This window comes from Leucopleurus acutus (assembly GCF_964270905.1).
Source record: "Leucopleurus acutus genome assembly, chromosome: 2".
NCBI classification, from domain to species: domain Eukaryota; kingdom Metazoa; phylum Chordata; class Mammalia; order Artiodactyla; family Delphinidae; genus Leucopleurus; species Leucopleurus acutus.
The window spans coordinates 97866172-97892368 of record NC_139143.1 but is presented as its reverse complement, the minus strand read 5'-3'; the positions used below and the strand labels follow the sequence as shown (position 1 = coordinate 97892368).

General features: G+C 36.3%; 1 protein-coding gene across 1 annotated transcript in view; it reads left to right on the top strand.

Annotated features, from left to right (window-relative positions):
- The first annotated feature begins 8467 nt into the window (after window positions 1-8467).
- The window catches only part of GPSM2 (G protein signaling modulator 2), a 48767-nt gene continuing 31037 nt past the window's right edge, over window positions 8468-26197 (top strand). Inside the window, exons 1-9 of the mRNA XM_082834341.1 lie at window positions 8468-8557; window positions 17476-17697; window positions 18079-18214; window positions 18570-18709; window positions 19241-19364; window positions 19480-19595; window positions 22086-22241; window positions 23364-23472; window positions 24339-24468. Coding sequence (XP_082690467.1) covers window positions 8502-8557; window positions 17476-17697; window positions 18079-18214; window positions 18570-18709; window positions 19241-19364; window positions 19480-19595; window positions 22086-22241; window positions 23364-23472; window positions 24339-24468 — 1189 coding nt within the window. The 5' untranslated portion in view covers window positions 8468-8501. The remainder of the gene's footprint in view (window positions 8558-17475; window positions 17698-18078; window positions 18215-18569; window positions 18710-19240; window positions 19365-19479; window positions 19596-22085; window positions 22242-23363; window positions 23473-24338; window positions 24469-26197) is intronic.

The following is a 26197-nucleotide window of genomic DNA, read 5'->3' as shown; positions in this document are numbered from 1 at the left end:
TGTGAAAAATTAAGAAATATTAGTCACTCATTCTACTTCCCCCCTCCCCCATCCGTCCCCATTTATCAAATTTTATCTGATATCAAAATTTCTCAAGTTATCTTTTTGTTTCTTTCAGCTATTATTTGTGAACCTAGCACTTTACCAAGTACAAGTTTGAAGCAAATAGTCCATTTTTTTCCCCTCTCGAAGTATCACTCTTGCAATCCAATTTGTCAGTTACTGTGCCTATTGCTACTGTTCCACCTGTCCTCAAAATTGGAAGTCTTGTAAGCTCTCTGTCTCTGCTTGACCTTTGCCTCTCACCTAGCCAGTGGGCATTGTTTTCATTTTTCTGTAGGTACTCTTAGCTAGATTACTTAAGTACCCAGTCGTTCTTGATCCTAACTTCCCTTGCTTTAGGCACTAATTTCCCACATCAGTCGTATATTCTAATGTCAAAATAATTTTTCTTGCCTTTGATTGGCTCCTCAACACCTGCTACACTAAAATCAAGCTCTGAACTCTGTGGGCCTTTGCTTACTACACCCTTTGCTTACACTCTTCATCTCCTTCTATGTAAACTTCCTGCTTTTACCTTCCTACTCCTGATTTTACATGTATCGTTCCTTATACCTGCCACCTTGTTTGCACTGTAGCTTCCAGATAGAATGTAATTAGGAACACATGTTTAGATTAGGTGACAAGCCATATTTAGACCATCTACAAATAAATTAGTATCTGCTTACTGATACATAATTTGACAGAAAATAACCAGTTTACCTAGGGTAGTTACCTGAGTTTATTTTATAAGTGGATGTTTTGGCCTCCTACTTTGCTACCCCCATTAGTACTATGATGTGTATTTGTTACTCTAACCTTTACCCTGAGTTCTAATGTGAAAGAACTTTATTTTAAGTGTGTTCTTCATTCTTCCTCAGTGTTTATCCCAGTTCCAATTTATAAAGAGCTCCTGTATCTAATTTGAAACATTACAGCTGAAGGGATTTGGAGAATTTGAGTATTGTACCTTAGAGGGAATTATTAGGATAAGAGGAGTTTAAAGAATTTAGATTATCAATCCTGGAGGCAAGAAAAGTAAGATATTTATTATCTGATGGGTGTTACCACTTTATAGAGACACTTAAATGAAAGAATCAGACCAAAAGTTATTGGCATTTAAGTTGCAGTCAGGAGTAGATAGTTTAGATTGATTGAAAGGAGGACAAAAGATATACAGCTGACTCTTGAACAATGTGGAGGTTAGGGGCGCTGACCCCCTGGGCAGTGGGAAATCCACGAAAAATTTTACAGTTGGCCCCCCATATCCATGGTTCCACATCTGCAGTTTCAACCATGTGGATTGTGTAGTACTGTAGTATCTATTGAAAAAATGCCCCGTTTAAGTGGACCTTTGGAATTCAAACCCATTCAAGGATCAACTGTAATTGTAACTGTCTATCCCTTATTTTTCACAGTCACCTAGTTTGAAGATACTTTACTGCTAATCGAGTAAAGTATCGATGGAAAATATGGAAAATGGAAAATAATTATTGCTTTCTCTTTATCTATGGTTAGACCAAAAGATGCTGTGAGCTAACAATCGAGTAAAGTATCAATGGAAAATATGGAAAAATGGAAAATAATTATTGCTTTCTCTTTATCTATGGTTAGACCAAAAGATGCTGTGAGCTAACAATTTTGTTAGCAGTGAGGTTTTTGGAGCATTGTTTGTTAAAACCTGGGAGATGCTATTAAGGGCATATGTGTTTCTTGAAAATTATTAGTTGTAAGTCTTAATGGAGGTTGGAAGTTAAACTTGATAGCTTCTTAATATTCTTTCAAACCTATAATTTCCATTCCATTTCCTGGTCCTGTCATTAAATTTTATTATGTTAATTATTTTAAAATATTAAAAATAATTTAATATTTGTTGTAAATTTTATCAGTGTTATCTAGTAATATGTAAACTATATGTTAAGTATGAAGTGGGTTTGTTAGCTCCATGTGGAGCATTAATGAACACATTAGTAAATTAGTTAGAGAGTTTTTGCAACATGAATCATTGAATCAAGAATTGCTTGTTTGGGACTTCCCTGGTGGCACAGTGGTTAAGAATCCACCTGCCAATGCAGGGGACACAGGTTCGATTCCTGGTCCGGGAAGATCCCACATGCCACAGAGCAACTAAGCCCATGCACCACTGAGTCTGCCCTCTAGAGCCCACAAGCCATAACTGTTGAGCCCACATGCTGCAACTACTGAAGCCCACATGCCTAGAGCCCGTGCTCTGCAACAAGAGAAGCCACCACAGTGAGAAGCCCATGCACCGCAATGTATAGTAGTCCCCACTTGCCACAACTAGAGAAAAGCATATGCGCAGCAACAAAGACCCAACACAGCCAAAAATAAAATTAAAATGAAAAAAAAAGTTAAAAAAAAAAAAGAATTGCTTGTTTGTTCAGTGAGTAATTGTAAGGTAAGAAATGCTACTTAGGGACTTCCCTGGTGGCACGGTGGTTAAGAATCCACCTGCCAGTGCAGGGGACACAGGTTCTGTCCCTGGTCCGGGAAGATCCCACGTGGGCGGAGCAACTAAGCCCGTGCACCACAGCTACTGAGCCTGTGCTCTAGAGCCCGTGAGCCACAACTACTGAGCCCGAGTGCCCAACTACTGAGCCCGAGTGCCACAACTACTGAAGCCCACGTGCCTAGAGCCTGTGCTTTACAGCAAGAGAAGTCCCTGAAATGAGAAGCCTGCGCACCACAACGAAGAGTAGCCCCCACTCTCTGCAACTAGAGAAAGCCTGCACGCAGCAACGAAGACCCCGTGACGAAGACCCAACACAGCGAAAAATAAATACATTTATTAAAAAAGAAAAGAAATGCTACCTAATTGTTATGGAGATTGAAATTTAAGAGTGACTTTTGCGGGGTGGGGGGATAATCTTCCTTTGAAGATAGTAAAGCCATATTATAAATTGTCTTTGGTAAAATGGTGAATTGTATTCTCTGTTTTCTTGCTTATTTAAAAAAATTTTTTAGTGGTTCTGTATGCAGTCTTAATCAAGTAAGGTATTTTGCAGCTCCATTTATGTACATTTGTTAATTAAATGCTTACATTTTAATAAGTATGAAGTTAACATTTTTTTAATGATTGGTGAATTTGGGGATTTCATTATGATCTCATGGCTGGAAAAATATTTCAATTAAATTATAATTTAACTTAATTCTAAGTTAAGTTAATTCTAATACCTCACCTTCTGCCCCGTAGTATAAATAACAACCTAGACCTCAAAGTGGTAGTGGAAGACAGTTTAATTGACAGTGTAGCTGTTGTGTAATTTAGATGCACTTTGGAGCTATTGCTATGAATATCTACACTAATTCCCTTAATGTTTTTTATTAAGGTAAAAAGGTACAGTGGAATTCTGAACAAAAGGAAAAGAGAAGATTTGTTGGATTAATAACTGCTACCTACCTTTTCATCTTTTCTTAAGACACTGCTTCCTTTGTTGGCCAAGAGAGAGGATAAGAGGAATGATATTTTGTATTTCTTATGTGCCAAACTGGTATTAATATGAAAACCTCATTTCCTCTAGGAAGCTTGTCAGTGTTCCCGAGGCTAATCCTTTCCACCTTCCTCCTCCTGCTCTGTTCCATACTAACCTCTCTCTAACTATACTTAATTAACAAAGCAGCAGGAGTGTATTATCTAGAGTCTAATTTATGTTATAGCTGAAATACTTAAAAGGATGTGGAAGAGGAATTAGGCTCTATTGGATGGCATCAGAAGGGAGAAATGGGTAGAAATGGAAAGATTGCTCAAAGTGTGGAACAACTGTCTAAAAGGACTATTCAAAATTAGGATTAGCTGCCTTGTAACCTTTCTGGGAGTGTTGTAGTTGTAGTAATATGTTGGACTAACTGACCTATGAGGTTGTTTATAATGCTGGATTCCAGGAATGAATGAATGAATGAGTGAGTGAATGAATGAATAAATAAATAAATTTTATTTATATAAGCACATATATCTTAATTTTACCTTATTTGTCTCTTTTAACTGTTACCTTAAAGATTATAGTTTACTTTCCTCTTTGATTCCATTGTTGACCCATTGGTTTTTTAGTAGCATGTGTTTAGTCTCCATGTAATCTTTTTTTTCTCATTTCCTTTTCTGTGGTTGATTTCTAATTTCATGCCATTGTGGTCAGAAAAGATGCCTGAGATAATTTCTATACTCTTAAATTTGTTGAGGGTTTTTTTTGTGCCCACTATGTGGTCACTCCTAGAGTATGTTCCATGTGCACTTGCAAAGAATGTGTATTCAAGTTTTTTTGGATGTAATATCCTGAAATTATCAATTAAGTCTAACTGTGCTGTTGTATCATTGAGTATCTCTGTTGCCTTATTGATTCTCTGTCTGGAAGATCTGTCTATTGATGTGAGTGGGGTGTTAAAGTCTCCTACTATTATTGCATTCCTATCGATTTCTCCCTTTATGTCTGTTAGTATTTGCTTTATGTATTTGGGTGCTCCTATATTAGGTGCATATATGTTGACAAGTGTAAAATCCTCTTCTTGTATTGATCTTTTATCATTATATAGAGTCCTTCTTTATCTTTCTTTATGGCCTTTGTTTTAAAGTCTATTTTGTCTGATATAAGTATTGTGACCCCCACTTTCTTGTTATTTCCATTTGCATGAAATATCTTTTCCATTCCCTCACTTTCAATCTATAAGTGTCCTTTGCCCTAAAGTGGGTCTCTTGTAGGCAGCACATTGTACACTCTTGTTTTTTTAATCCAGTCTGCCACTCTGTGTCTTTTGATTGGAGCATTTAGTCCATTGACATTTAAGGTAATTATTGATAGATATGTATTTATTGCCATTTTAAACCTTGTTTTCCTGTTGATTTTATATTTCTTCTTTGTCCCTTTCTTTTTCTTTTTCCTTTTGTGTTTTGGTGATTTTCTTTTGTATTATACTTATGTTCACTTCTTTTTGGTTTTTGTGAAGCTGTTGTATGTTTTTGATTTGTGGTTACCCTGTTTTTCAAGTATGTTAACCCCTTCCTATATCTACTTGCCTTAGACTGGTAGTCATATAGGTTCAAACACATTCTAGGGGAAAAAAAATCTACATTTTCTTACTCTCCTCCCCCACATTTTATGATTTTGATGTCCTCTTTCACATCTTCATGTTCATCCTTTTGCTGCTTATTGTGGTTATCATCACTTTCACAGAAAATTTTTTGATTTTTTTTTTTAATCTGTGTACTGGCTTATTTAAGTGATTTATTTTCCAATTGTGATTTTCTCTTTCCTATAGATTCTTACTTCTTTTCTATTTAGAGAAGACCTTTTAATATTGCCTTTAGTTTAGGTTTAGTATTGCTGTATTCTTTTATTTTTGCTTGTCTGAGAAGTTCTTTATCTCTCCTTCTATTCTAAATGATAATCTTGCTGGGTAGAGTATCCTAGGTTGCAGATTTTTCCCTTTTAGGACTTTAAATATATCTTGCCACTCCCTTCTGGCCTGCAGTGCTTCTGTGGAGAAATTAGCTGATAGCCTTATGGGGGTTCCTTTGTAATTAACTGTTTGTTTATCTCTGCTGCCTTTAGAATCCTCTCTTTATTCTTAACTTTTGCAATTTTTATTATAATATGTCTTGGTGTAGGTCTGTTTGGGTTTATCTTGCTTGGGACCCTCTGTGCTCCCTGTAACTGGATATCTGTTTCCTTCTTTAGGTTTGGAAAGTTTGGTTTTTTTTTTAAATGTTGGGGGTAGGAGTTTTAGTAATTTATTTATTTATTTTTGCTGTGTTGGGTCTTCGTTTCTGTGCGAGGGCTTTCCCTAGTTGTGGCAAGCGGGGGCCACTCTTCATTGCGGTGCGCGGGTCTCTCACTATTGCGGCCTCTCTTGCTGCGGAGCACAGGCTCCAGACGCGCAGGGTCAGTAGTTGTGGCTCCCGGGCCCAGTTGCCCCGCAGCATGTGGGGTCCTCCCAGACCAGGGCTTGAATCCGTGTCCCCTACATTAGCAGGCAGACTCTCAACCACTGCGCCACCAGGGAAGCCCTAGGTTTGGAAAGTTTTCAACCGTAGTTTCTTCAAATACATTTTCAATCTTCTTTTCTCTTTCTTCCTCTTCTGGCATCCCTATTAATGTGTAGGTTGGCATGCTTTATATTATCCCATAGGTCTCTCATATTGCTTTCTTTTTTTTTTTTTTCATTTGACTTTCTGTCTGCTGTCCTGATTGGGTGATTTCCATTATTTTATCTTCCAGGTCACTTATTCATTCTTCTGCATTATTCAATCTGCTCTTCATTGCTTTTAGCTTAGTTTTCATCTCTGCAAATGAGTTTTCTAATTTTTCTTGGTTCTTCTTTATAGTTTCTAGTTCCGTTTTACAATACTCTGCATTTCTGTTGATAGCCTTTCTTAATTCCTTCAGTATTTTCATTAGCTCCATTTTGAAATTGGTGTCTGTTAGACTGAAGAGGTCTGCTTCATTTTCTTTCAGGGGAATGCTCTTGGTCTTTTAACTGGGAGTGGTTCATCTGCTTCTTCATTTTGCTTATATTTCTCTTACTCTGTGAGTTTAGGAGAAAGAGGTACCTACTGTGGTCTCGAAGGGCTGTTTATATGTGGGGTTGTCTCTGTGTTGCTTGTGTGCATTTAATATATTTGGTGTGCGGGTTGTTTTAGTATGGATGTCTGTCGCCTCTTTCCTCAGCATGTGCTGGTTGTCATCCCGTTGATAGAGGGTGTGCCCATGCGGTGGCAGATGCCCTGTCCTGGGGTCCTTGGTGGTGGCGGTGGCGGCTCAGGCATGCCCCTGGAGCACGCGATGGCAGCGGAGGCAGCTTGCAACCACTCTTGGAGTTCGGGCAGGCAGTCGTGGGGACCTGTGACCACTCGTGGGGTCCGGGAGGGCAGCAGGGGGGTCCCACAACCACTTCTCTAGAGGTTATAGTTTATATATGATGGTCTGTTGTTTCTCTGTGGTATATCTGGATATTGATTCATTTTGATTTGTCCTGCTTAGGACTTAGTGTGCTTCTTCAATCTGCTAATTAATGTCTGTCTTTGATTCTGAAAAACTCTCAGTGTTTATCACTGAAGATTTTGCCTTTGCTCCTTTTTCTATTTTTCTTTTTGGTACTCTAGTTAGACCTCTGTTAGAGCCTTTCATTTTTGTCTTCCTTTTCTCTGAACTGCTCTTTAGTATTTTTAGTATTTTTCATCTCTATCTATTTGTGTATGTCTGGGTAAACTCTGCAGATATTCTTCTAGTACATCTCTTTAGTTTATCTGCTGTCCTGTTTAACCAGTAATTTGAGTTACTAGTTTCAATGTACATAGCAAAACTTTTAATAGTAGCAAAACAAAATCTGAAAAACTACAAGCCAAATGCCCATCAAAAGCAGAATGAAAAATACATTTGGTATACAATGGAATGTGATACAGCAGTAAAACATGCAGATTGTAGCTGTGTACAACAACAAGCGAGGTGAATCTCAGAAACATAATGTTGAACAAAACCATACAAAACTAAACAATATATGATTTAAACCTATACAGACAGTTGTGGCAAAGTTATAAAGAGAAGCAAGGAAATAATGAACACAATTCAGTTTAGAGATCACCTTAGATGGGTTAGGTTGCGGCACCCGGGAGACTTCAAAGGCAGTGCTAATGTTCTTTATCTTAAAGTGGGTGCTATTGTGTCATTCTACCATACACATATTTCCTAAATTTCTTTTGTATTTACTCAGTGAAAACATTTAAAAATCCTCAAAGATTTTAAATAGGATGTGCATTGCGAACAAATGAATATCAGTGTAATATTATTATCAGCACAAACATCTTCTTTGAAGAAATATGTTTACAGAGTTTAGGATTGACTTGTTCAAATGAATTATTGAAATTTCATTTTACTTGTTAATAGCAGTTTTTAAAATCTTGAAGTATCATAATTTTAAGATACTAATATCATACATATTCTTCTATGTTTGTAATAGAAAATATTACATAAAATTATTTATTTCAAACCAATTTAAAATAAAGTACAGGTCTCAAATAAATATCATATACTCACATCCTTATTTAGAAGCCCTCTGACAATTAAGCCCTCTGCTGTTTTTCTCCCGTAATTGACATGACAACAGTCTGTGAAGTTACCTGTGTGATTATATACAGCTTGGAAGTACATTAGGTTATTCTTTGCAAATAGGACTTCAAGCAAAACATCTTGTATTCCTTTTGCAGAAATGTTGCTGAAGTGCTGCTGAAAGGGCCAGAGACGCAAGGATTTGGGACACATTTTGAACCTTTAAGCTGTCTGACATTGACCTCCTTTCATTATTAATAAAGAAGAAGCAGGAGCTTAGGATGTATTAACATCAACTCATTAATATACTAACCGGACAATGTTCTGCAACAGCTCTACATTGTAGAACTGGATTGGCACAAAATAAAATAATTTCTTATTATACCCAGCTTATAATATGACTCGATGGAGGAAAATCTGATAAGCATGAGGGAAGACCATTCTTTTCATGTTCGTTACAGGTAAGACTACTGCTTTCTTAGCGGGTAATTTTTAATACTTATTTAAACGTGTATTTAACTCTGATCATTTCAAATTTAAATTTGAAATTACTAAAAATATACTAGCCATAGTTAGAATCTCCTTTAAGCAGTGTTTTCTTTTTGTTGTGGTTGTTATAAGTTTTTATATCCTTTCTATAGGAAAATGGTAGTAGAGACCAATTATTTACTATAGTTTATTAATGTTCTGAGGAAGAGTTTATGAATAGTTACTTTAAACTTTGTTACTCTTTATATAATGCAAATATAAAAATGAAATATATTTCTGAATCTCTGAGGGCAGAGGATGGATTTTGTAGTGTGGTTTGGCTGAATGACCTAATTTTTCTGTTAAAATTTTTAGTGATCTTTTATAAATGAGTTTTAAAAAATGGGTATTATGTTGGAATGGGTGGGTACTTTCTAAACATGATAAACTAATAGTTTAATATTTAGTGGTAAAACTGGGGGCTTCCCTGGTGGCACAGTGGTTAAGAATCCACCTGCCAATGCAGGGGACATGGATTCAAGCCCTGGTCTGGGAAGATCCCACATGCCGTGGAGCAACTAAGCCCGTGCGCCACAACTACTGAGCCTGTGCGCCACAACTACTGAGCCTGTGTGCCACAACCACTGAAGCCTGCACACCTAGAGCCCATGCCTCACAACAAGAGAAGCCATTGCAGTGAGAAGCCCGTGCACTGCAACGAAGAGTAGCCCCTGCTCGCCGCAACTAGAGAAAGCCCGTGAGCAACAACGAAGACCCAACGTGGCCAGAAAAAAAAAATTTAGTGGTAAAATATTAATGACATTTCTGATACATTTAGGAAGAAAGCAAGAATATCTGCATCATCATTATTTAACATTTATTTTGGAAGTTCTGGTCATTGTACTAAACTAAAATAAAGACAAACAAATATTAGAATGGAAGACAGTTGTTAGTAAGGTGATTAGACATGAATAGATTCCTTATCAAAACTATTATAAGTTAAATATTGAATAATATTTTAAAACGTCAGAACTTATGGCTTTGAATAGTATTCAAATCCCTAATGAGTGAAGATGTTTGATACCAAATTTTGGATGTCTTAACACATGCATAGGAAATAGTGAGGAGATTTACTGTCCTTTGCTTTGGAGCAGATGGTCCATGTTAGGGCATGGTGCCAAGGAAGTTTATATAGGTAAGCTGAGAGCATTTCTATTAAAAATTTAAAATTTTCAAATAAAAGAAAATGGAAGACATTCACCATAATTAAAATCAGCTTTTAATAGAAATGCTCTCGCTCTACCCTGTGGGGCATAGTTCCAGGAACCTCTGTATCCACTGTGAAGTCTTGCCAGTTTTACCTCCTAAATGTTGCTCAGATTTATCCATCCATCTGGATCCTCCCCACCACTGCTACAGTTCAGTGTAGCACTGAACTAAATCGTCTTCCCTCCAGACTCCCTGCCTTCTCCATTCTCTCCTCTTGGAATCTGTCTTTTAAATTTGCCTCTAGAGGGCTCTGTCTATAAACATGCAACCTGTGCTTTAATCCCTTTGGTGGCTCCTAGTCACCTGTAGGGCAGAGCCACACTTAATATAGTACAAAGGAGCTTCCATTGCCTGGCCTCTACCTATTCCTTCACCCTTCCTTCCTTCCAGTCCTCACCTTGCACTTTGAGCTCTGGTTCCCTGTGTATGACTCAGTGCCTTTGCTCATGCTACACCCTATGACTTGAATGCCCTTTCCACTTTCTTGGTTTAGCTAATTCTACTCAATATCTAAGATTCAGTTCAGAAATATTCTCCTCTTAGAAACCATTTCTAAACTCCATAGTTTGGCTGTATGCCCTCACATATCGTGTGCATATCTCTTTCTTAGCACCAACTGTATTAAAATTCAGTGTATCTGTTTATATGTTTGTCTCCTCGTCCCTGCCACTCCCTTTTTTTCTTTTTTTTTTTTAATTTTTATTTTTTGGCTGTACCGTGTGCCATGTGAGATCTCAGTTCCCGTGACCATGGATAGAACCCGCGCCCCCTGCAGTGGAAGTGCAGAGGTTTAATCACTGGACCACCAGGGAAGTCCCCGCCACCCCTTCTTTGACCATTTAGCTCCCTTAGGGCAGCCATGATGCCTAGCCTGTGGTCTGGCTTGTAGTCCACATTTGATGGAATTGTCCATTGAACTTCACTGGACATAACCATCAGATGAACCTGGTAAGATGTTTATCTGTCTTGCTAAATGTTTTTAAGAGTGGTTTACTTCTTAATACTGTAACAATAATAGATAAGCAGGAGCGGATTGTACCTCTGCCTATAAGAAGGTCTTAGATTCATCCTTTTTTCATGATATAGCATAGGTCAAACATGGTTATACATTGATATAGGACTTCACCAAAAGAACTTTAAGACTCAACTGCTTGTAGTAAGACTATACCAAACAAATCTCTGGTTTCATCAGTGCTATAAGATCAGCATTCTGTACACTGACTGGATTATTGTATAACTGCAGGTAATAGTTTGTATCCCTTGTGTTAGGAGTTATGGCCCAATATAGGTTATTTTTTTGCTGTGGAAAACACTTAGCATGTAAAGTTTTATCCATCTGGTTGTTTCATTGAGGAGGTCCTCATCTATCTCTGGAGGAGCTTCTGTGGCACAATAAGTTTGTAATTTTGAAGTGGAATAATTCTTCAGACACTAAGAAACCTCTTGAGAGATATCAGAATGCTTTATGAAATAGTTTACAACTTATTTGTGGAGGCAGAGAGAAATGGAAACTGATAGTAAAATGGGATTTGTTTCTAAACTTTTAAAAAGTGTGCAATTGATTTTAAATAACTATCGTTAATTTTTTTAGGAATGATAATAGTACTGTGATGATATATTTTTAAAATTTTATTTATTATTTATTTTTTGACTGCGTTGGGCCTTTGTTGCTGCACGCGGGCTCTCTGTAGTTGCGGCGAGTGGGGGCTACTCTTCGTTGCAGTGCCCGGGCTTCTCATTGCAGTGGCTTCTTGTTGCGGGGCACAGGCTCTAGACGCACGGGCTTCAGTAGTTGTGGCACGCGGGCTCAGTAGTTGTGGCTTGCGGGCTCTAGAGTGCAGGCTCAGTAGTTGTGGCACACGGGCTTAGTTTCTCTGTGGCATGTGGGATCTTCCCAGACCAGAGATCGAACCCATGTCCCCTGCATTGGCAAGCAGATTCCTAACCACTGTGCCACCATGGAAGTCCTGATTATAATTTTTGAAAATGGCTCCTTATTTTTTAGAGTTACATACTAAAATATTTACTAATGAAGTTATATGCATTCTGGAATATACTTCAAAAGAATCTGAAGTTGTAGAGTGAGGGTGGAAGTAAAGATGAAATATATATTGATAATGTATCATATATTGGTAATTGTTGATGTAGAAGGATGGATGTATCAGGTTCATCATACTAGTTTCTCTAGTTTTATATTTCTTTGAGAAATGTCCTTGTTCATACTTGTTACTGTGAATAACAAACATTTCAGTACTTTAATGTGAAAATTAGATTATTGCACATAAGTTGTAAAGGAATACAGTTTTGGTGTTGAATTCTTCAATTTTGATAGATAAATATAGTTATTAATAATATTCTTTCTGAAGAATAGTTTGAGGTAATGTGGAGTGGTGGAAAGAACACTGGATTTGGAGACAAAGACAGGATTTCACTTCTCAGATTTGTCATTGTATGATCTTAAGCAGGTCACTGAGCATCAGTTTCCGCTTCTGTAATAATACCCATCTCAGAGCATCATTTTGAGAATTAAATTTGATATAATATATAGTTAGAATCACTTTAAAACTAAGTTACCAATCAAAATTTAAATTTAAATCAAGATGGTTTTACACTTTCCCTTTTATAAAGTAAACTGGAATAATTAGATATATGTGGTAAATTGGATGGATGAAAATTGTTTATGGGGGCTAGGACCGGTAATGGAAAAGATCCACGCCCAAGTAGAACACATAGAAGGTGGAGCTAAGGGCTGTAATGAGAGAGTGGACTGCCACAGAAGACAGCACAATGGAGAAGGTGCAGGGCACTCTTGCTTTGATCTTAAGTCCTGAGTCCCATCATTTATTCTTAATTAGTATGTAAGCCCTTAGAAGGGAGAGTCAGATTTGGACAAAATCGGTTATTAAATTCTTTTAAATGTTGTAGCATCAAGATTTTAATCCTCTTTTGCTTTCATTGATATACTATAAACACAAGAAACCAAAAATAAGGAGGTAAAAAAACAAATTGAGTTGTAGAAGAAAAGTAAAAAATAATAAAATACAAAAATTAAAATAAATTGAACTGACGTGTTTGTGCAGAAGATGAGGAATTAAAGCTATAATGTTCAGTCTATTAACAAAAATGAAAACATTTCAGTCAAGGATAGTAATATTGTCTTTATAGTTATTAGAAATGTACTTTTTTGATTATATAATTAAATAGGCCATTAGGAAGAATAAAAGAAACTCTGTATGTGGGATGTATTTTAATGGAGAGCTGTTTTCCTGGTTTGTCTTCTACTCTGGGTATGTTCTTTGTTTTCAACCCAACTGATAAACAAATGAAGTAATTCTATTCTCTCATAGAGACAGGATATGAAATTACTTTCTCTGTTACTATTTAATGATCTTTTAAAAAATTTATAAACCAACCTGCGTTGGCTGTTTTGCAATTAGGTATATTTGAGGTGTTGGAGATTTTGCCAGAATATTGACTTATTTTCCAATAAAATATACCACAGCCAAAATATATGTCAAAATAAACTCTAATAAGCTAGAGAGTTTTGAGCTTTATTTTGGGCATTCGTTACTGAAATGACTTTTCTAAGGTAGGTTCTCCTGTAGGGCAGTCTCACCTCATGCACTTTAAGGACAGCTGTGTAGCCAGCAGGGTTCCAGGTGGCTATCACTGTTTCCAGTGAGAATTATGTAAAGTACCTTTTTAAAAATTTGTAGCTCTTATGATACCATTCAGCCTTATAGCTAACTTTTGTTAGCAGCAACAGCATTTGGATTGATGGTTTCATTGTAATGTTGTATAAGTTTAAGTCCAGAAGGTCAAATATTTGTGGTGAAGATATTTATTTGAAGAACATGCTTCTGTGTTTTATATGGATATACTGTTATTAACTTCCAGTTTTTACATATGAATAGTGCTGACAAAAAAATTAATCAATAGTTAATCTTAGAAAGAAAGGGAAAATTTTATTTGCGCCAACCTGACTGAGGATTATAACCTGGGAGACAGTCTTTCAGAAAGTTTTAAGGACTGTTCTGTCTTTGAGAGGTTAATGCACAGTCATAAAAGTTTTTGAGACAAAGGGTTTTACATCAAAGTAACATGTTGACAGTTTACATAATCCAGCAAGGTGAGTAGTGGATTATTGTGACCTTTACAGGATTGAGAAAGGAATGTTGTGTCTTTAATGAGTTACCTGCTGGCTCCAGGAGGAACTGCTTTTTTTTTTTTTTTTTTTTTTTTTTGGCAAGAAGGCATTCCTGTGTCTTCTGAGGGGATCTAGTTAATGTATAATGCAGGTGCACAATGCACACTAAAGGGGAGAGGGTAATGGCTCAAATGGCAAAGAAAATTTTATGTTAATTTTTTTGTCCTGCCTTAAAAATAATTTTGTTTCATCAATAGCCTTATCTCTGATTTCCTGGCCAGCAACCTAATCATCCTGAACTGATGGTTCTGGTGTGACTATTTCTCTACCTCTCCCTCGGTGAAATCATGTGCCATCATTAGTATTCCATTGTATGGTGGCATGTAATTTTTTTTAAACAATACTCTAGTGATGGGCATTTAAATTGTTGGTAGTTTTTTGCTGCTGTGACCATCCTTTTACATATATCCTTTTGAATTTGTGTACGTGTAGCTTTAAGATAAATTCCTAGCAGTGAAATTGCTCAATATATAATTTTTTTCCATAATTGATATCATGCTTAAATTAAAATTTGTTAATAGAAAGAAAGCAATGTATTTTATATGTAAAAATATCTTTTCCAATCTTTTTCCCTATGATGATTCTTAGAAGTTCAGTGGTTTTAGTATTTAGACAAATAGAGGCAAGTAGTTCAGGTACTTTATCTAGCGAAAATAAAACCACATTTTTACATATTAATCTTTTGCTGACTCATTTCTCTTCACACATGCAATACACCAGTAACCTCATAAAACCTTAAACAAAAAAAATCTTTTTTTTAACTCTTTCATCTTCAAAAATACAGTTCCAAATGGCAGTTGTCACTTGTGAAAGACAAAAATAGGCTTTTTAAATTTGAAATGACCTATAAAGAAAAATAAATACAGCAGTTTAAGGTTTCCAGTGAACTGATTTATATTTCCACGTGCTTTAGCTCTCCCCCCACCCCCGCCCCCTAGTCTAATGTTGAAGCAAAATGTTAAAAAGAGGTTAACTTGCGTTATTTTACTTTGACCCATAAAGTGAGGGTGAAGTCACTAGTCTAACTGTGAACAAACAGTAGCCTTTGGCTAAATCACCTGAATTATTAGAAAAAGATACCTGGATGTAAAACTTAAAAATTACCTGTCAGAGATGACTACTTTCATCTGCTTATTCTGAGCCAGAAGTCTGCTCTGAACCTTTGTTAATTGGCTCTATTAATCTTAGTCCAGACTTTTCATTTAGCTTCACCTGGTTCATTTTCCACTTTTACAATTCCATTTTAATTTATGACTCTAAGGAAACTTGAAGTTTTATAGACTAAAAGACAGCACCTGAAGAAACATATTAATTGACCTGCTACTAAAAATACAAAGTGTAATCATATTTGAATGAGTTTAGGGTGAGTGGTGGTTTAACTCATATTTCCTGTTAAAGCAGTGATACTCAACCTGTCTTGTACATTGGACTTACTTGGGGGCTTTTTTTTTTTTTTTTTTTTTTTTTGCGGTATGCGGGCCTCTCACTGCCGTGGCCTCTCCTGTTGCGGAGCACAGGCTCCGGACGCGCAGGCTCAGCGGCCATGGCTCACGGGCCCAGCCACTCCGCGGCATGTGGGATCTTCCCGGACCGGGGCACGAACCCGTGTCCCCTGCATCGGCAGGCGGACCCCCAACCACTGTGCCACCAGGAAAGCCCACTTGGGGGCTTTTAAACAATACTGGGGACAGACCTCATGCCCAAGGGAGTGGGACCCAGCATGGAGTTTTAAAAAATGCTCCATGTGAGCTCTGCTGCTGTGCAGCCAGGATCAAGAACCACCACTCTGGTAGAGTTGCTCAAAGCTAATTGTAGTAAGGAATAATTTAGTGCTGCTCCAAAAATTAAAATGCTTGATGAGCTAAATCAGAGTCTTCCAAAGGATGGTGTTATACCACTGGTGGTACATAAGGTAACTTTACTCGCTTTTTTATTTTAATACTTCCATATTTGTTTCGAGGTGCATTAGAAAATGAATGTAAGTATCACATCAAACTCACAGTTTCGTAGATACTGCTTTGGATGAAACTAGATTTTTTTTTTTCACGGCGTGTGCCAATTTAAAGGAATTTGCCAAATTTTAGAAACACATTTAAGTGAATGATTATGTAGTACATAGACATGGCAGAAATCATAAAAATGTTGAAGAAACACAATGGCAACTTTGGTGAAGGGCACCTACTAAAGGTTAGGATTAGAATCGGAAGTAATGGTGCTTTTTCTCCTAGATATATTTATAGTAACTTAATTTTTCTGGCTTTTAAAATTCAGTGACAGGCTTTGAGAATTAGAATTTCTGCAGATCTTTAAATCATTGCTTCCTAACATAAAGTTTCTTAACACTTAGTTCTTTCATAGAAGTGTACCTTGTGCATCAAGATATTTTGCTCCTCTGCTTTTCTAAGGTATAGGTGATCCTATGGTGATAAGACGGGGAAGGGGGTGGTAGTGTGTGTGCTCATGCACGTGCATGGACACGAGTATGAGATAGGGATGTGTGGTAGGAGGGGTTGATGGACAGGTTGAGTAGATCACCTGCATACCTGGATAGAGAAGAGTATTAGTTATAGGACTTCACCTCCCACAGGCACCCCTATTCTCCCCAGACTCTCAGAAAGTCTGTAAGTCTGCCACAGTTCAGAACAGTTTAGGAAAAACTACTAGGTTCTCTCATTGGTAAAGTAGGTTGCTCTGGGTGAGGCAAGTAAAATGAGCTCTGTCGATGAAAAAATTAATCAGTGGATCTAAGAAAGAAATGGAAAATTTTATTTAAGCCAAATTGAAGATTATAACCCGGGAACACCTCTCAGAAAACTCCGAGAATTGTTCTACCTGTTTGAGTTATGTACGTTTTTGAGACAGAGGGCTGTACATTAGATGACTTATTATTGACATTTTACACAATCCAGATTTACACGTACTAAGCAAGTAATGGGTCAACAAAGCAAGTAGTGGGTCATGGGGTCATCGTGCCCCCTTAAAGATTAAGAAGGAAGGTTATCTCCTAAGGAGTTGTGACCCTTGATGAGATTAAGAAGGAATGTTGTCTCCTAAAGATGTCTGGTTAATGCAGATGTGCAATACACAATAAAGGGGAGGAAGGAGGCCAAATCGTCAAAGAAAAATTTTATGTTTAAATTTTTCTCATCTTGCCATAAAACACGAATTTTATTTCATCAGCTCCATATAGAGGTCTTTAGCTATCATATAAAAAAGACCTCTGTAGCTGAGAGACATTTGAATAGGCAAATAAGCTTTTGCTATAAATAATAGTTTCCTCTTTTATCAATAATGTATATATACTTCAATGATAGAGGCTGCTGTTGTAAGCAAGAGTAGCCACAGTCCACATTTAAATTATATTACTGGAAGTTAAAACACTGTGGTGCATTTGTAATGTAATCTTGTAAATGTCTGTCCTATATAATTTTATAGAATGGAAGCTTCTTGCCTAGAACTGGCGTTGGAAGGGGAGCGTCTGTGTAAATCAGGAGACTGCCGTGCTGGTGTGTCCTTCTTTGAAGCTGCAGTTCAAGTCGGAACTGAAGACCTAAAAACACTTAGCGCTATTTACAGCCAGCTGGGCAATGCTTATTTCTATTTGCATGATTATGCCAAAGCATTAGAATACCATCATCATGATTTAACTCTTGCAAGGTAATTAATTTAAGCTGAATTCTCCCTAGATTAACTGTCACTTGAAAACACATTTTCATTCAATTAAAAAAACTAACAATTCAGTACATTTAGTGAGTTCTAATTTATTAGCATTGAATTTTAAAACTAATCTTTAGGCTGAACACAGTTTAATTAAGTAAATGAATAGTAGTGAAATGATGCTAGAGTTTAATTAAATGAATGAAAACTAATTAAATTTAAATACAGAAATGTAAGTTTAAGATTTTTATTTAAGGAAGGTTTCAAGGCTAATGGGTCTTTCTTACCTTAAGCATGTCAACTGTTCTCTAGGGAAAACTGTATTCTGGCTGCTTTATATTTTAACACACCATTTGCTTTTTTTCTTTTTTTTCACCCCAGGACTATTGGAGACCAATTGGGGGAAGCTAAAGCTAGTGGTAATCTGGGAAACACCTTAAAGGTTCTTGGGAATTTTGATGAAGCTGTAGTTTGTTGTCAGCGACACCTAGATATTTCCAGAGAGCTTAACGACAAGGTAATAAGGAAACATTAGATGGTAGGCCAAATGTTTTCATTGAAATTGCTTTGTGTTTTAATCCTATTTAATTATACTGTAGTTTATCTAAAAGTTAATACCAAAAAAAAGTATTTGTAGAAAAATGGAAGAAAAAGAGAAACATAATGAAAAATTTTTAATAGATGAGAAAAAAGAAATAACGAGAGGTCCTTCTTTCATAGGTAGTCATGTGTTTGGTTCTGTATGGATGGCTAATGTAAACATTTCTTTCTCTTGACCGTAATGTCAAGGATCTCATGAATAAATATATGTGATAGCATTATAATACCTGGCCTCTGATTTCAAATTGTAAACTGCTGTTATCTTCATCTAGGTGGGAGAAGCAAGAGCACTTTACAATCTCGGAAATGTGTATCACGCCAAAGGGAAAAGTTTTGGCTGCCCTGGTCCTCAGGACGTAGAATTTCCAGAAGAAGTAAGAAACGCTCTGCAGGCAGCTGTGGATTATTATGAGTGAGTAGCATCAGCAGTCATGTGGCCCACCCAAGCCAGTAGTAAGTTTTTAAGTTTGGCAAAGGTTTTAAAATCATAGACTAGTAAGTAAAATAAACCATCAAATCATTGCCAAAATGTTATAGTGTTGTATTAGAAGTAATCCCCTCCCTCCCCAGGAAAACTTTCATTTAAACTGCAGACCAGTGCCACTTAATGGCACAAACAAGAAGCATCAATAGTTAGTCTAGGTTATTTGGAGTAAACTTAGTCTTTTATCAGTAGAATTTCATAGAACTGTTTAGCTATAGGGGTTCTAAGTTTAACTCTGTCCTGGACTCTGGGCAGAAACCTACCTGAATGGTTGAGTAAAATGTTCCCAATTATTTCCTGTAATCACCCTCCAGCATAGCTATATCTTTTAAATGTGGCACATTATGGTTGTAAGCTTATTTAAATATTCTTTTCCTGATAAAGAGTTTAGATTTGTAAATAAAGTCAATAAATGTTTTTCTCAAACTCATTTTTTCACAACTTTTTATTATCACTTAGGGAAAACCTATCACTAGTGACTGCTTTGGGCGACCGAGCAGCCCAAGGACGTGCCTTTGGCAATCTTGGAAACACGCATTACCTCCTTGGCAACTTCAGAGATGCAGTTATAGCTCATGAGCAGGTATGATGCAAGGCTTTGGAGCCAGGTCGTTTTCTCCATCAGTGTTTTGAACAGTGATTAGATTATTCTTTAGTTTTATTATATAGTTACATCTAATTAAAATTTTCTGTTTCAGCGTCTCCTTATTGCAAAAGAATTTGGAGATAAAGCAGCTGAAAGAAGAGCATATAGCAACCTTGGAAATGCGTATATATTTCTTGGTGAATTTGAAACTGCCTCTGAATACTATAGGTTAGTCTAATATTTCTGTAGATAAATGTAAAATGGGTAGTTATGCAATCCAAAGAATCATAGGCTTTGGGTTTAAAACTTCCTTGCTGCATACAAGCAGCAGAACCTTGGGCTTTCTAAGTCTCAGTCTTCTCATCTGTAATGGAAGATATCAATACTTGGCTTTTGGAATTGTTATGAGGATTGAATGAAAGAATATATTAAGCACTTATTTAGCACAGTACCTGGCACACGGTGCTCAATACATATCATTGTACCTAAGATTTAATAGCAGCAGTATGGCCCCTTTATATTTTTATTAGCTTTTATCTTTAAAACATTATTTTAAATGAGATTCTAAACATTTAAAATCCTTTAAACCTGTTTAGCATGTATGGTGTGTATAGTTATATGCTCCCACACCACCACCACCAGTTACGGCTTTGTAGAGAGGCCACAAGAAAGCTTGGTAACAAATAGATGCCCTAGTTTCCTCCAGTGATGACTGAATTTCCCGCCATCATCCTACCATCTTATCGAGCAGTTATCCTCCCATCCTCTGCCCAGCTTTGATCCTTGCTGTAAGCTGAGGCCCCCGTTCACTTACTCGAGGAGTTAGTACTCCCAGCTTCTTCTGTGGCAGGGTCTCTTTAATCTATCTGTAGACTTGAAGCATACATGATAGCAATGTTTAAACTGCTTCATATTGCCTGCCCTGTGCTTTCTAGATTGTTCAGAGTTTTCTCTAATTAGTGGGAACTGAAGGCCCATACAGACCTTAGGCAGAAGCCAGTTTGACTGAACCAAAGACACAGTCTTGATTGATTTATATTTTATTGTTGAAAAATCCATGAGAGAGTTCTGGAAAGTTCATCATCTAAAAAAAAAAGGTAAAATTGCTTTAGGTCCATCTAAAAAACTAGAATGTCATCCCATCCTCCTTTAAACTTCAACTAATGGTTGATATTTGTTGGTTGACTAGTTATGACTAGTTAGATGTGAAATATCCTTCCAAATAAAGTACATCACTATACAAGGAGCATATGTTTTGATTTTAAATACAAAAGTTTCTTATATTTTAAATCCAAAACACATAGAAAAGTCTTAATAAATGATGTACTTGTATTAAATACTGAAAAGTTCTGTAATAAAGTGGATGGTGGCTGTCTGACTAAAGAAGCATGAGTATAAAGTAATGAAATTTACCCCTGCCCCACACACGCACAAACAGGTAGAACTCAGAACTTTACATATATTCCAAAAATATTGATTAAAAATATTTTTGGAACTCTTCTTTGGAATTGTTTTCAGGGCCATACAAGAAAACTCTCTTAACATTATAGATCCATAATAGAAAGGACAGAAAGCAGTAGTTTGGTAAACCTACTTTAGTAATTGAGTTTGGTTCCAGAAAGACTTCCAACCATTTACAAATTAGCTGTACTCTCAAAGAATAACAGCGTGCCAGAAAGGGTTGTGCCACAGGGCCGGAAGCAATTCTAAAAGTCTTCCAAAAGTGTTTGAGAGGGCAGGCAATGTTAGAACAAGCGGGTAGCCTCCCAAGGTAACAGCTTTAAAGGTATCATCATTAAACATGTAATTTCAGGTTTGTTTGCTTAAAAAAAACTATCACATTATCATATAGTTATAAATGATATGAAGTATTTATACTGTTTGGCAGAAATTATAGGAAAGTGTCATTTAAATTACTGGATCCAAAAAGCATCTGTAGATTTAAGCACTGATGATAATAATAACAAAACATATTAACATTTATTAGCATCTATTGTGAGCAAGATGCTATTCTAAGCACGTTATATATACTAATTCATTTAATCCTCACAAACCCCTGTGAGGTGTTTTCCCCATTTTATGTAAAAGGAAATTAGTGAATAGAGAGGGTGAGTGACCTGCCCCAGTCACAGAGCTACTAACTGACAAAGTTGGGATTTGAACCCAGTCAGCCTAGCTCTAGGGTCCATGCTCTTAATTGCTACACTAGCTTCTCATTGATTCCACAAGGTAGAATTTGGTTAATACTTAAATGTAGCATTTAATATTTTTCATGAATCAGTGACTAATGGCCTATACATAACAATTTTAACTAAGTATTTTCAATTTTGACAAAATGTAAAGGCAACAGTATGATTGAAAAGAGAGGTTATGTGGACAAACTTACTTTACGTTATTGCACTGCTGCAACAGTGAAAGTTTTTTTTTAATGTTAAAAATACTGTGTTAATCTTCAGAGGCACTTGATCTCATGCATCTGTTCTCCTTTTCTCTGGGGAATTAATAGGACTTCTACATTTATTCTAAAAGTCTGGATTTGCTTTTTGTGTTTCAAGGACATCTTTTCATTTTATCTAGAAGTAATAGAGAAAATATGGGACATTAGGATCTAAAACAGATTTACTTTAAAGGCAGGAGGAAAAGTGAGTTTTATTTTATGGTTATTATAGCCAATATAGTTATAATAGCCATTATGTAAGAATTAATTTCTTTTTTCAGAAAGACACTACTATTGGCTCGACAGCTTAAAGACAGAGCTGTAGAAGCACAGTCTTGCTACAGTCTTGGAAACACATATACTTTACTTCAAGACTATGAAAAGGCCATTGACTATCATCTAAAGCACTTAGCAATTGCTCAAGAGCTAAATGATAGGTAAGTTATATACCTTTTCACTATAGTTATGATAAAATATAGATACATTGTTGAATCCCTAGAATATTCCTTTAAATTTCTTTTTTTGTTTCCTTTGTTTTCTTTTTAATTCCTTTTTAAGGTATTTCCTCTGTTTCAGTAACATCCTCTGTATGTTACTGTTTGAAGGGCTAGAGAGGATTAGAATGGTTCCATATAACCTTGAACCAAGATCAGTAAATAGGTCACAAACTCAATTGCCTGCAAAGGCCCTCCTGACAAGATCAGTGTGAAAATTGTAGTGAAATTAATAGGCCCAACAGTGTTAAGGGGACAGCTGCTATTCAATTCCAGCTAAGTGTTGCCTGGCAGGAATGAGGATCCAGAGCCACCTCTTTTTTCAAGAGAAGCTGCAAGTCCTGAGTTTCATATAAAATCTTCTGATTTTTAAATGTTGATGTTTAATTCTTCTTTCTTTTAAAAAACTGTATGAAGAAACAGAATATCTGTGCAGGACTTTAGTGTGTGATGTTTGCTTTAGTAGGATAGATTTTTATCTCAGTATGAAGAACTCTGTACAGTTATTCAAAATGAAGTATGCTACCTCAAGAGGTGAGTTCTCTCTTCCTCATGGTGTTCAAATACAGACTGAATGATTATAGACTGAATCCTGGTAAGGATGCCATGGAAAGAAAATGGGGTAGTTGAACTGCAAGACCTATCCCTGAGACTTTATTTATAATATACTGCATGTTTAAAAAGGATGTTTTCCATTTTAAAACTTGACTCTGAGTTCATTATTATGTGGTTATTCTAATACAGTCGTCCCTTGATATCTGCAGGGGTTTGGCTCTAGAATCCCTATGGATACCAAAAGCCATGGAAGCTCAGGTCTCTTATGTAAAATGGTGTAGTACAGTTGGCTGTATCCGGGGGGTTTCTCAGATAACGGTTGAATCCATGGATGTGGAACTTGAAGCAGGCCAACTGTATGTCTCTAGTATTATGATAGTTTGTTCTTTATAAGAAAGACCAAATAAACCCAAAGCATTGTTTATGCCTTTAATTACTACTAGATAGATTTTATTCTTCACACAGACCTCCTTTCAGATAACTGCATGTTAGCTTTGAATTATTTTGTAGAATTGGTGAAGGAAGAGCATGTTGGAGCTTAGGAAATGCATACACAGCTCTAGGAAATCATGATCAAGCGATGCATTTTGCTGAAAAGCACTTGGAAATTTCAAGAGAGGTATGAAACTAAAAAATTGTTATCTGTGCTATTGTGATTCACAGATCTGCAGCCCTATTATTTCTCTAGAATGCTCCTATATGGCTGAGTAATAAATTTAATTATATATTGTTCTCTTGGCATAGGAACTGCACAGAGCATTTTGAGATACAGATCAGGGGTATGTTTGCACTGGCCTTGATGTAGGAAGACAGGAAGGAAGGGCTGAGCATGGAGGAATGGGAGAATTACTAACATGTGCCTCCACTGTCCCCCCATCTCTACGTGGAAAAGTAGCATGGTATGAAAGGAAGAACATGGCTCTTAGAATCAAGGACTGGTTCCTGTTACAGTTCTGCCATTTGCTGGCTATTTGAGCTTGGAAACTTTTCTGAGCATCATTTCTCTCATCTGTAAAATGGGAATAATAATAATATCTGCTTTGCAAATTGTTATACAGATTAGAGATAAAGTATATATAAAAGTACCTAGTATAATATCTAGTGCTAGCTTAATAAATACTGTTACTATAGGATGGAAATACAGTATTCTAAGGAAATTGTATTCATGTGATGCCAAGTTAACGTGTCACAGAGTAACCTACTTTATTATTTAAGGTGATCATAGAGATTAAGAGCAATCTAATATTTAGAGAAGTAAGGAATTGGTAGAATGTAATTATCTGTCCTCTTGTCATATTTTAGTCGCTTTTCTTCTTTAAAATACTATTAATGAAAAAACACATTTCATTCATAGTATTATAATTTTAAAATAACTATTTTCATCTCTCTAGTTTCTTCCAGTTTTAGGTTGACAACATTTTCAACTAATCTTCACCATTCTTTACTTTAAATACTACTCTAAAGTATAAATGCTTATGGTTGTAGGTTGGGGATAGAAGTGGTGAACTAACAGCACAACTCAATCTCTCAGATCTTCAAATGGTTCTTGGGCTGAGCTACAGCACAAACAATTCAATGATGTCTGAAAATATTGAAGTTGATAACAGTTTGCATGGTAAGTATTAGGTCTTCAAAACCCAATTTCTTTATCCTCAAGATATACATTTAAATTACTTATCTCATGTTTACCATATCCAGAGAGATATATAACATAGGAAGCTCAACTATTATACTTTTTTGCTTTACCACTGTCCCATTAATTTATCAGTATGGAATACAGTATTTTATAGCTTTTATCATGAACTTAGAAATGGTAAAGGTATAACTATTTTGTTTAAATATTTTTTAAATACATTTAAATTCTGTATCTCTAGGCCCACTCAAAAATTCATAAATGTGAAGATGTGAAAATTAAAACATTTTACTGTTTAACCTCTTTGTTTCAAATGTCTTTACATATTTGATTTTTGTTTAGCTTTTATTCCCCCCGTTTCATTTCTAAGGGGGAATCTCTTAGGATTTTTTATTTTTTTAATTCAGAAAACCCAGAAATTTTCTTTAGGTGCTGATTTGGTTTTGACATTGCTATAAGAAAAAAATATGCTATAATGTCTCTGTTTCTAAGTGAAAAAAAAAACACCTACTGTTGATTAAAAAAAATAAAAAGGAACAAAAAGTAGAACCACATTTTTGGATACCATCTATATGTAACTCTATGTGAGATCCATTTTAAAGATCCAGCCAAGGCTTAAAAAATTCTTAGTCTGAAAAAAAAATTACTGACACAGACAGATGTTTTGAACTTGAAAGTCAGTGAAAAATCTAGCTTTTATCTTCCCAATATCCTCCTTTAACCCATACAAAGAAAAGGAAGAAGAAAAAGAAATTAGTGGCTAGTCATCTAAGACTTTGAAAGAACATTTAATTGAAAAATGATATTGAAGTATGAACAATATAGTAAACTGGACCGTGTACTTTGTAATTGAATAATGGGCTAAAAGGTTTTCCTGTGTTTAATTTTCAAGTTGGTTAAGTTGTAATAGCTCTCATATTTTAACAAATTATCACTTGTCCTCGTGGACCGCTCTAGCTATAGACCTATTCCTTTGTTCCCCTTTACCACAAAACTTGAAAATAACATCACTGTTCCTTGTCTTTACTTCCTCACCTCCCATTCTCTCTTCAAACCACTGGACTCTGGCTTTTGCCCCATGATGATACTAAAACCTTTTCAAGGTTACCAGAGAACTCCATTTTACCAAATACGTTGATCAGTTTTAGATGTCCGCATATTTGATTTCTCAGCAATATTTCCTGTAGCTGATCATTCCCTCCTCATAGTGCTTTGTTCGTTTGGCCTCCAGGATCACCCTCTTTCTGGCTTACCTCCACCTCACTGGCCACTCTGTCTTCATAACTCCCCTCTCTTCCTCATCTTTCCAATCCTTGACATTTGTAGTACCTGGGGTTCTGTTGCTGGACCTCTTCTCCCTTCCCTCTTCCCTCTCTCCTTCTCTGTCTTCTGTCCATCCATATCCTTCCTCCTGATTTTATCCTTTTTCCTCTTATCCTACACTCTAGATCAGTGCTTCTAATAGAACTTTCTGTGAAGATGGAAATGTTTTGTATCTGTGCTGTCCAGTATAGTAGCCTCTAGCCATATGTGACTGTTGAGCACTTGAAATGTGGCCAGTGCAAAAAGAAGTGAATTTTTAAATATTATTTAATTTTAATTAAAGTTTTAAAAGCCACATGTGGCTAGTGGCTACTATATCAGCACAACTCTAGATGATTTCATTCAGTCGGTTGGCTTTTATATCATCTATATGCTGATGATTTTCAAA